Source organism: Electrophorus electricus, chromosome 2 (genome assembly GCF_013358815.1).
Source record: "Electrophorus electricus isolate fEleEle1 chromosome 2, fEleEle1.pri, whole genome shotgun sequence".
In the NCBI taxonomy this organism is placed as follows: domain Eukaryota; kingdom Metazoa; phylum Chordata; class Actinopteri; order Gymnotiformes; family Gymnotidae; genus Electrophorus; species Electrophorus electricus.
Genome location: NC_049536.1, coordinates 32,920,677 through 32,931,829, shown reverse-complemented (window position 1 = coordinate 32,931,829; position 11,153 = coordinate 32,920,677). Strand labels below are relative to the sequence as shown.

Here is an 11,153-nt window from a genome sequence, read left to right as displayed (position 1 = left end):
GCACATCATCACAGAGAGAATGAATGATGAGTTACCGCGTGTTGTCAGATGGTGTGTGTCCATATCTGCCCCCTCCCACTCACTACGTCTGGCCTATTAAACCTCTGCAAATTAGAGTGTGAAATTGACAGCTCATGTGTTGCCATGCGGTTGCCATGACACCTTGTCATTAAGGCCTCGTGCTCATCTCCTCTCTTCTTCCCATCCTCTTCTCTCCTGCTCCACTTGCCTGTTTTCGCACCTCCCTTACTACACTCCACCTCCTCCACTCTCCAGCGCTCTTCTGCCCATGTTGTCGTGCCCCCTCCCCCCCACCAGCACCTCCTTTCTCTGGGAGATGCTCTCCTAGGTCTGAGATGCTCTCCTAGGTCTGAGATGCTCTCCTAGGTCCGAGATGCTCTCCTAGGTCCGAGATGCTCAGTGGCTCTCCTAGGTCCGAGATGCTCTCCTAGGTCTGAGATGCTCTCCTAGGTCTCCTAGGTGCTGGTGTCTTTGGTCTTCAGCTGAGTCGCATTCTAGCAGGAACGTGCTGCACGGCAAAATGTCACATATATGAATCATGTCATCATCGCAGAATTACTATGTACTGATAGTTGCTTTGAAATGTCAGTTCAGACTCATATATAGGTTCAGATGTCTGTCCTCAAATAAAAACGAACAAACCCACGCAATGGTAGAGATTTCTGCTGAAACTCCGAACCACATTGCTCATCTCTCTCTTTCTGTCTCACACACACACACACACACACACACACACACACACACACACACACACACACACACACACACACACACACACAGGTAAACCATGACTCAGCTCATTACCAAAACATGAGTGTAGACTCCAGACTGCAAGGTCTCCTGAGCTCTCAGGGAGTATCTCCCCTCCTCCCACGCCCCAGACCACATCAGACTGCTCCTAACACTACCTTATGTAAATCTTTGAAACCAGCTCTCTCTGTGCAGGAGACTGACGTGAGAGAGAGAGAACGCGCACACAGTCTCCCTGCCTATACTGCAGGAGACATGATTTCAAACAATGCATGCTGCCATAGCACTAATGCCAATACATCAATTACCATTAAGACAATAACAGTACAGACTTTCATTCAGTTTATTAGTGCGTTACAGGACCCTACATTCCGCATTGCTCGTAAGACCCACCCTGAAACAAGGACAGGGTGAAGTCCTTACAGAACAGAAAGGGAGCACCAGGGAAGACATGAGCACTAGCAGAATGTTTTCCGCTTCCCAGTGTCCTTTGGCTGCACGAGAGAGCGAGGCCGTGTGCAAGCCCACAGCAGCCCTCAGTGCGAAGATATTGGCGCGCGCTCGCTGGTTGCTAGTCACGAGCGACATGATCGCTTTAGCATATGAACCCAAGCAGGATCCTCCCAGCGACAAATCAAACACTCGGCCAGTGTGCTGAAGGCGGAATCTTCTCTACTCCGTTCAGTCATTATGATACAGAATAAAAGATTAAACACAAAATACACTTGCAAATACTATTACTAAAAAATTTGTCTCAGCCATACAATTAGTAATTTTTTAAAGGTGTGTGAAATATGAAGCCGTGTATAGGTATAAGCACAATAAAGTCAAACTATGCTCAATTTGTTTGGTAAAAAATAAACAAGCCTTCAAAATACAGAACCTGACCTTCCTCCACATTCTCTTTGGGCTGTTTAGGGGCACAAATGATTTACTATTTTGTAATTACACTTTTTGTGTCCACACTGCGTATTTTAGGTGAGCATACCTATGGTGACAGTTCACTGAACAGTAGTTTTAACTGTGGTGCTTCTTGCATCTTTGACCATGGATCCTTAACCAGAGCTGCAAATATCTTGGTGTGTCAAAAACAGCTGAATGTGAAATTGAATTCGGCTAGGAAAGCTGGTTGATAACACAAAACAACCAGAGAAGAGGTCCTTTTCAATATCTGCCACTGTAATCACAAACAAGACTGAAGAGCTGAAGCACAAACTACGTTCCTCAGAAGACGTCCACTGCTCTACGTCGGGACCATGACAATTACGTCAGTACCAAAACCGGGCCAGATTGCCAGTTGGAAAGCCTTCTTCCTTACTGTCGAAGCGGCGTCATGTACAGCTGTGCACAGTCACTTTATCACACGTCTGTATCGGCGATGCAACAAAAAGTGTCGGCACCACAATGATCGCAGACGTGCACAAAGACATTTTATTGGCTGGTTTATGAAAGCGTCCCTCCAACCTCATTGGACAGTGCATCAGTAAAGGTCAAGACAAGAAGCCTGGGCCACACCACTGTGGCAGCCATGGACCTCGTCGGGGGAAAGAGCCTGGTCCCCAGTCTACGTCCGGTCAAGCTAGAATGTGACTCGATAGAGAGGGCACTGAAGTCAGACAAGCTCATGGGCGGGGCTAAGCATTCCAGAGGAAAATAGGTCTAATGTTAAATTTCACTCCAATATTTGCTCATTCTTTTAGCTTATTACTTAAGATCAGTAAACATGAGGGACACAGAAAGTGCTACAATTCTGGATCAATAAATTGTGTGCACAAAAATACCCAGAAAAAAAGGGCACGTTGTGAAATATCTGTAGAAATCTGTATTTTCATCTTACAGTCCAAAGACTGATCCGTGGGACCATGTACCTACATATACCTTCCATATTAGTCCATACGTAGCCACTGAGTAATTCATAGTAGGTTAATAACTGATTAATATATCTAATAATTACCCTGTAGGTTAAGAGACTAAATCATTGTGCTTGGTTTGCAAAATAACTTTGAAGTCACTGTTCCAAGAGCTATTAAGGGAGTACAGGACACACCCAAATACTCTAGAGCTGATGGCTCTGCTCCAAAGTCTGAAACATTTGGATTCTTGTGTAGCCTATGCTGAAATTGCCTCCATATGTGTTTGGATACTAATCCATAGGCCACAGTCACACCCATCCAGACATGCCGGTGTATGCAAGGTCATGCACACAACACGCACACCCACCCACATGCATGCACACACACACACACACTAGTGTCTCAAAAGAGGAGAGGCAAACTAACCAGTACTAAAGAGGGCAGGGGGGGATTCCATTCTGATCGCTATTTTCAACACCAACATATCTCGCTTCAGCAGTTTCACCCCCCAATGTGTCTATGTTGCACAGAGGAGCTGTTATGATTAGTGGAGCAACTGCTAAATAGGGGTTATATAAGGTTGCTAAATAGGGGTTATTCTCCACTTTACAACCAGAACTGTGCTGGAGGGACTGATGTTTTTATGCAAACATGCACACACAGTCTTTACGGGTGTTGACCGTCTACTTTTAGCATAGTTAATACTGCTAGGCCTTCATCTGTGCAAATACTCACACAATCTTTACAGGTGTTTGCCGTCGGCTATTAGCGTAGTTAACACTACGCCTTCGTCTTGTGTAATAAGAACATTTTTTCCCCAGATTTTCAACTTTTGTAAAAAGGTAAAAGAAAAAATGCAAATCCACACACGTTCAAAAAGAACAGCAATACAATGCTGCTAATGACAGTACACATTTGCTATCGGATTCCTCACTTGAAAGCATACACGTATATAGCCATAGCCTATGCTTCTCTTATGAACATGTTTATTGCAATGGGTTTTCTGGACACGCACAAATAGTTTTTCACACTCCTGATGAGTGTCCGGCCATGTGATCTCTGTGACAGAGGCTAGTGGAGTGCAGCTTGTCTAGTGCACTCTCGCATTCCTAGAAAATTGTCGCAGCGTCGGTGAGAAGTCAGTAAATACACCGTAGCAGGCAGGTGGATGACGTGTTGAACACACTTTATTGAGGTGCCAAATGAAAGAGTGTCACCATTCATTCAGGAGGGGACAGAGAGGAAATGCTCACATAAAAAAATATAAAATCAACGATGAAGACACAGCACCTCACGCCTCTGCTCTGGCAGGAGTGATGGGCGTTTTGGCTCAAACTCTTCAGACTGCCTCAGATAATCCTCGCCGCTTCCGTCTGCGTCACCCACACACGGCCGTGCGTGCAGCCCACGGCCTCGCGGTGGGAAAGGACCGCAAGTGGAACCAACAAAGTGCATCTGTAAACGCGATGACCCTACGGCCATTATCACCATCGTCGACGATTCTCACCCCTAACAGTTTGACATTGTTTCTCTCCCCTAACCCCCGACCCCCGACCCGCTGTTGAAGCAATAAGAGGAGAGTGGAGTCCGATGGCACCATATGAGAACTGTAGAACCTAACCGCTGGCTAATGGGAACAAGCGTTCCACAGCTGGAACTAAAGGTGTCCTGGGCCTTCTGTTGTCCAAGTTCCTTGACATATCCCTCCCCCCCAAAAAACCCCCAAAAAACAACCAAAAAAAATAGGGAACAAACTGAGAGAGACAGCACCAGCACACTGACAGTTGAGGAAAAATCCAGCATCGTCCTAAAGTCCGATTCATCTGAACACCCGGAGATGAAAGAACAGCACAGCAGGAAGTAAACAGGAGGCCTTTTGAAGTTGGCGTTTTTTTTGGTAGTGTCGGAGTGGGTGTACAGTCCTCTCTCTTTCTCTGTCTAATCAATCTGGCATCAAAGTTTAACGGTTGAGGTTGAGGAGGCCGTGAGTTCCCTCTGCCGTGAGGGCAGGAGCTCAGTCTCAGACACACACCCACTCATACCTTCAACCTGCTGACCAAACTGGGGCAGGTCAACAAGAAAATACCAGTCTTTACAAACTCAAAACAAAAACCAAAACAAAGTGGAGAAACAAAAGCAATGGCTAAATAGCGCTGCTGAAGGATCCGGCAGGCCGTGGAAAACCAGCCATCCTGCCGGCATCTCAAACTCCAAGAGAAAACAGAACTCATAAGGCCAGTGCACTTCTCTGCAGTTTAGTAATGAGTCAGTCTGTTATTAAAGTGACCAAAAAAATTCCTCACCTTTTCCCTACACAGTCATGGACGTATATGCCAGAATTAATGACACTATGATAAAACTGATGCACCAAAAAAAGAACATCCACTGAAATTGGTTTCCGTGTGCGTGTGTGTGTAGGTGTGTGCATGTGTCTATGTGTGCCTGCATGTATGCCTACGTAGGTCTTCATGTTTACGCATGTGATTGCGCGCGCGCGTGTGTGCGTGGAGAGAGAGTGCGTGCGGGTCCTCGCGCTGGAGTGTTATTGTATATTGCAGGACGAGCAGCAGGGATCGTCCTTGTCGGGCTGCGCTGCGTAGTCCATCTGCCGGACGATCTCAGCGAACAGTTCGTCCACCATGGTCTTGCTCTTGGCGGACGTCTCGATGAAGGGGCAGCCCCACTCCTCGGCCAGGGCCTGGCCCTCGTTCACCGACACCTCCCGCTCACTCTCCAGGTCCACCTTGTTCCCCACCAAGATCACGGGCACCTTCTCATACCTAAGGAGGGACAAACAGGACAGGAAGGAAACAGCACAGTCACTTCTCCATCCTCATATTTACACCAGGTCCAGCACACAGGAGGTGCTCTTGGCCACACCCACAGCACCTTGTTTTGTCATTTCATTGGCTAAGGGAGATCGGAACAGGCATGCCATGTTGGGCAGCCTCGTGTGCCACGCCCTGTAAAGTGACGCGTGTGCCACATGGAAAATGACTACATGCAGACAAGAACACTCACTCTCAAACGGAAAAAACAAATAAATAAATAACAAACCAAAAAACGGCTGGATCAGACTTTTGAGAGCTAAATGACTGTCCACAGGACGCAAGGGAGTCCGAGGATGCCTGTCTGGACTTCAAACGCCATTTCAACTGCAACCGCGGCCCAGGGAAAAAAAATCCCACTGCGTGAGAGAATATGTGCACTCTAACCATTCTGCAGTGCTGCTCAGCATATGCGGAGTGTGTTGGACAGGTGTCGCAGTGGCAGTGTGATCGGCTGAAAGTCGCATGGAGGAGCATTGAGGTGATGTTTGTGTGAGGTGCCCCTCGATTCGTGTGGCACATACAGCATAACACATTCATACAGTCCGCCAGTGGGCAACAACAAGTTGTTCTCACGGCGATGGAGACTCCTAATCCTCGCCGCTTGGAGTGGCATGCCATGATGCTTTCGTTCGGAAAGCGAACACTGCGGCGGAGAAAACCTCGCGCCCCGCTGTCGAAGCAGCGTCCACAGTAACGTAGCGACTTGTGAGAGACAAGGGAACAAATAGCACAGGGAGTTGTCACGGCTACGAGTGTGAGGACGGTCTTAAAAATGACCGAGGGGCAAATATCTGGTCATATTTACGCCTATCAAGTTCTCAGCTTTGCGTCTGATTATCGTCATGCAAACCGAGAGGTTCCTGGTCGGAACTCAGTGAACTGGACGCTGTGTGCTCATGGACTGAACTCAACATCTCACCAGTGTGGCCCCTGAGCATGAGAACGTGATGTAGGAACTTAGATAATAGAGGCAGTGGGGTTATGACACGTCTGTGGGCCCAGTAGCAATGACAGCAAACCCCCCAATACCCCCCACCCTGTTCCCCACACACTCACACACACACACACACACACACACACTACGCTCCAGCTTTACTGAATGAAATATTCATGCCTTTAAATTATTCACTGTTTTCTGAAAGGCAAAAGAACCACACACGGTAGTGTGTGAGCGTCAAGGTGTGTATGCAAAAAAAGGGGGCTGGGAGTGGGGCGGAGTCTGCCAAGTGCCGGGCTGGGAGTGGATCCTGCTGCCTCGATGCCAGGGAACACAAAACAGCTCTGGTGTGTCAGAAAGGGTTAGAGGGGACCATGATTTCTCTCCTTCTTTCTTCTCTCTCTCTCTTCCCCTCTTCATCACCTCCTCTTGGCTGAGGCAGCAGGAGCAGAGGAAGCTGCAGACGTGGGACTGTTAGCAGGAGAGTCTGCAGTTGGAATGGGAGCGTCCCATTTCCATGCTAATGATAAAATCAGCATAGCTGGAAAAAAAGTTTTTTTTGTTTTGTAAACAAAAGAGCTGTGGTGAACCAGGGACGAGAAGAGCCAGTCGAGATGCCCTTAAGGTCAAATATCTCCAGGACAAGCTGTGCTAATATGGAGCGTTGTGCTATTAAACGAATGTGTCCTGCAGATGGTCTGAGAGGGTGCACACGTGTGAGATGGCGTGTGTGAAAATCACACTGACCATCTCACGTGAGGTCCTAGAACCAGTTTCGCACAAAACAGGCTTGTGTCAAAAAAGAGAAAAAAAACCCAGTCCAGTAGTACACACAGCCACACACCCAAGTCCCCCCCCCCCCCCAGATCTTTAAATACATCACTGATTATAGTGGTGGTCTCAACGCAGAGCATTGTTGGGGCCACTGAGCACATGGAGGAGATGGGGACACAGCAATGGGTTCGGCACCCCATCTTTCGTTAGGACAACAGCTGTGTGTGTGTGTGTGTGTGTGGTGGGGTGGGTCATGTTCCAGACATCTGAGTTCAGTGCTGGCATGAGTGTGTGTGTGTGTGTGCGCGCGCTGGAGAGTGAGAGGTGCGATGTGGGGAGATGGTGGCAATCACAGGGAAAATCTCAGCAAGTGCCTATTACACACCACACACCCACACAGTCCCAGAGAGAAAGACACAGAGAGGCAGAGGGTACGTCTCTGAGCTGTCTGTGCTATGTGTTTATGGGTGTGTAAGGAGACTCACCATCCTTTAAGGACTTCCTCTTGCTTTTACACTAACATGCGAATCATTTGTGCCGATCTGATTAACTTGAAGCGGTGACTCTGGTGGTGCTCGTCCATGGTGTGGGTCTGCGTGGAGCGCCGTGAGGGGGGAGCAGCTAGACAACGTCATTGGATGGACAGATGAAGGAAGATGTGTGGCTCTGGCCTCAGGCAGCGGCAGAACAACACAGTAGTCTACTTATGCACGGAACTGGACTCAAAATAAAGGCAGTTCCTGCACGTGTAGCGCACAGACGCCTGCAAATGAGCAATAACGGCAAATGAGCTGCATGGTTGCTGTTTGATTATCTGCCACAGCACCTAGAGAGGCCAGGGCGGGGAATGGGGTGGGCGTTCCACAAACACACCCCGTGATTGGGTCGGGCCACCTGTAACAATCCAATGACTTATCTCGGTGCTGTTTTCACTGAGTCCCACCCCTTTGTGATAGAGGTAAGGGGATGGTGCATGCTACCAACACTCTAGCATTAGCAAAGACCGGAAAGAGTCTCTCGTGAGTGTCTAAGTGTAAACAGCAGTGTGCGTGATCCCAGCTTCAAGCCCGAGGTTTCTGGCGTGTACACCTGCATCTGTCCACTCCCACCACGCTAGCGTGCTTCTCCCCGGAGCCCCTATGTGGCTCCTCCCGTTACCAAGCCCCCTCCCTGGCCGACACAGACACAGCTTATGTATAATACATGAACACTCCACTGATACACTTTGGCTAAGTGGCGGCAGAGAGACAGACCCCTCGCTGTGGTCAGTGGGCGGACCCAATTGTCTTCTGTCCCCTTTCCTCCATCTGCACTGGTGTCCCAGACGACCTGCCCTGCCCCTGGCAGTCACCGGCCTGGCCCGACAGCCTGGACTCCTGCCCTGCGAGTTCTCCGGCTCCGCTTCCCCACTGACTCCCACCAAGCCAGGATCATCCCACATCATCCTATCTGCCCTGGCGTTACATTATGCTACAGCGTTACAGACTCCCTGGGTGACGTGTAATCACAGAACAGCCCTATTTTTTTTTTAACTCTCAGCATTCGGATCCCTGTTGGAGAGCCAAAGCAGGTTTTGAGCTCTGCGTTACGAGACTTATGTTGCCACTGTCCAAATTTATCCAAGCTGGAGTCAATGACAAACAATCGATTAGTCAAAATGTCTGTGTGCCTAGGTGACCTAGCCAAGACTACCAGAGACTGCTCTCTAAATGACCACCATTCAGTGGGATAGGCTGCAAGGCTCGACAGGCCCAAACCGAGCAACGAGGAATAACCACAGCTAGTCTCGTTGAGATGCTCTCTAATTCAGCCCAAATGACTGCCACTCACGGTTGTGTAAAGTGGACTGTTTGCCACCTGTGGAGTCTGAACGCCTGGCCCACACCAGCACTTTAGATATGTGTGTGGTACCTTGAAACACTTTTTACTGCTGAGGTACACACTCATAAACACACTTGCTCTCTAGTGTACACACACACACCATACACACACACACACACACAGAATTAGTGAATGCACTCAGAGGAATTTACAGGGGAAACTAAGCACTTCCAGCATTTCCTGTGTATACACACACTCTGTGGCGTAACCAGCTGATCTCACGCTGTAAAATGCACATGTGGCAATATAAGTGCATAAGCACAGTGGTGCTGTGTTTAACGCAAACAATCTGGAATGAGACATCATACATACACACCCACATTCACACACATTACCAACGACTGCAACTGGGCTCTGGACAGACATAAAATAGCTGGAGTTTCTTTCTCCCTCCACCATAATGGAGTTACATGTCTTTGGTAGACAATGTAGTCAATCATAACATAGCTATCGGAGTGATTTTTTAAAAATGGCTGGATGTAATTTGGCATCTCCAGCTACAGTAGGCCTTACTATAGCCCAGTGTAGCATGACAACTGAGATCATAGCTAAACCTCTGACTCAGTACACAAGGCCGGGTGTTTTGCACTAAAGACTGACCCGTTGATGTAATTTGTGGGAAAACAGAAATCCACTGCGCGACATATCAGCCACACAGCGGCGGCCTAATAACCAAGGGAGACATTTCGACATTTAGCCTCTGCCCCAGGATGTGAGTGGGTGAACCAGAGCAGACGCTGCTGCAGACTCCATCAGGACCGGGCTGCGTCAGACTGCTGCAGAGCCGGCCGCTCTCCGAGTGCCTCCCTCACCTTTTCACCCGGATGATCTGGTCTCGCATGGGCTTGATGTCCTGAAAGCTCTGCTGATTAACCAGGCTGTACACCAGTATGAAGCCCTGGCCGTTCTTTATGTACAGGTCCCGCATGGAGGCGAACTGCTCCGTGCCCGCAGTGTCTAGGATCTCGAGCACCGAGGGCGACGAGTCCACCTCGATTTCCTTGCGGTAAAAATCTTCGATAGTCGGGTCGTACTTCTCGATAAACGTGCCGGTGACAAACTGCACCGTGAGGGCGGACTTCCCTACACCGCCGCTACCAAGAACCACCACTTTATACTCGCGCATCGCTCCAGTATCGAGGGACAAAAATGGAAATGGGATGTGGAACACTCTCACGCAGTATTCGACATTAAAATTATAATAAAATAAAAAAGCAAAGCTGCGTAGGACAGTGCTGATTACACCGCGAGTCCCATGCTGTCCGGTTTTTAGAAGAGCCTGGCCGCTGCTGCCCAGCTGGGCGGAATGAACGCGCCGCGCACAAAGGCATGCAGCCCGTGGAAGCGTTTCATTGTGCAGATCCGCCCGGCGGCCCGGGCATCGACGGTCACGGGAATCCGGGCGGCTGCAGATCTCCGGCGTGCAACGAGCGCGTCTTCGGTCGGTGCGTTAAGTAACTTGTGCTTTTTCATTTGCTGAGCTCACCATCCTAAATGATCCGAGGGGAAAAAAACGGAACTCCTGCGCAGAGGCTGGGGGCTGCTTGGAAGCACCCCGCTAGATATTAGAGCCGAATAGCGCAGCCGGAGATCTGAGTGCAAATTTTTTAAATCATCGATTTTAACAGGCGGAAGAAGACGTTTCTTATCTGCCTTTTCTTTTCATCTCTTCTGCTTCAACCCCGGTTTTTTCATTCGAAAACCAACATACCCCTGGCCGCCATGCTCACGGGTGGGGACGCGCACTGCCGCCGCGTTACCGTCCGCTTGCTCCCCTCTTCTCGGCTTCCGTACCGACGACGAAGAGACGAACGTCATCGCTTCGCGGATCCGCGAGGGGGCCCGATAGCCGCGCGCGCGCGCGCGCATCGCGGGCCGCACCCACGCCACTGTGCAAAAATGCAGACGCCGGTGCAAACTCGAGACCCAAACTCGGATTTCCGCTGGAGTCCAACGCCGTCTCGGCGTTGAAAGGCTCAAGCATCCAAAAGGACAATGCGCCGGATGTTGTTGCCATGGAAACTCACAGCTTCTAAAGTGCATCGTAACTTAAAATGGCATGAATGGAGCTTGAAAGATTTAATTGTTTCTGTGGTGCTTTAATTA

General features: G+C 49.3%; 1 protein-coding gene across 1 annotated transcript; it reads right to left on the bottom strand.

Moving 5' to 3' along the window:
- Positions 1-3,789: 3,789 nt before the first annotated feature.
- LOC113580315 (ras-related protein Rap-2a) lies at positions 3,790-10,853 on the bottom strand. Its single transcript, XM_027014790.2, has 2 exons — positions 9,860-10,853; positions 3,790-5,404 (listed from the first exon to the last, which is right to left on the bottom strand). Exons 1-2 carry the CDS (start codon positions 10,171-10,173, stop codon positions 5,167-5,169), a joined length of 552 nt encoding a protein of 183 aa, XP_026870591.1. The 5' UTR covers positions 10,174-10,853; the 3' UTR covers positions 3,790-5,166.
- Between the last annotated feature and the right edge of the window lie 300 nt (positions 10,854-11,153).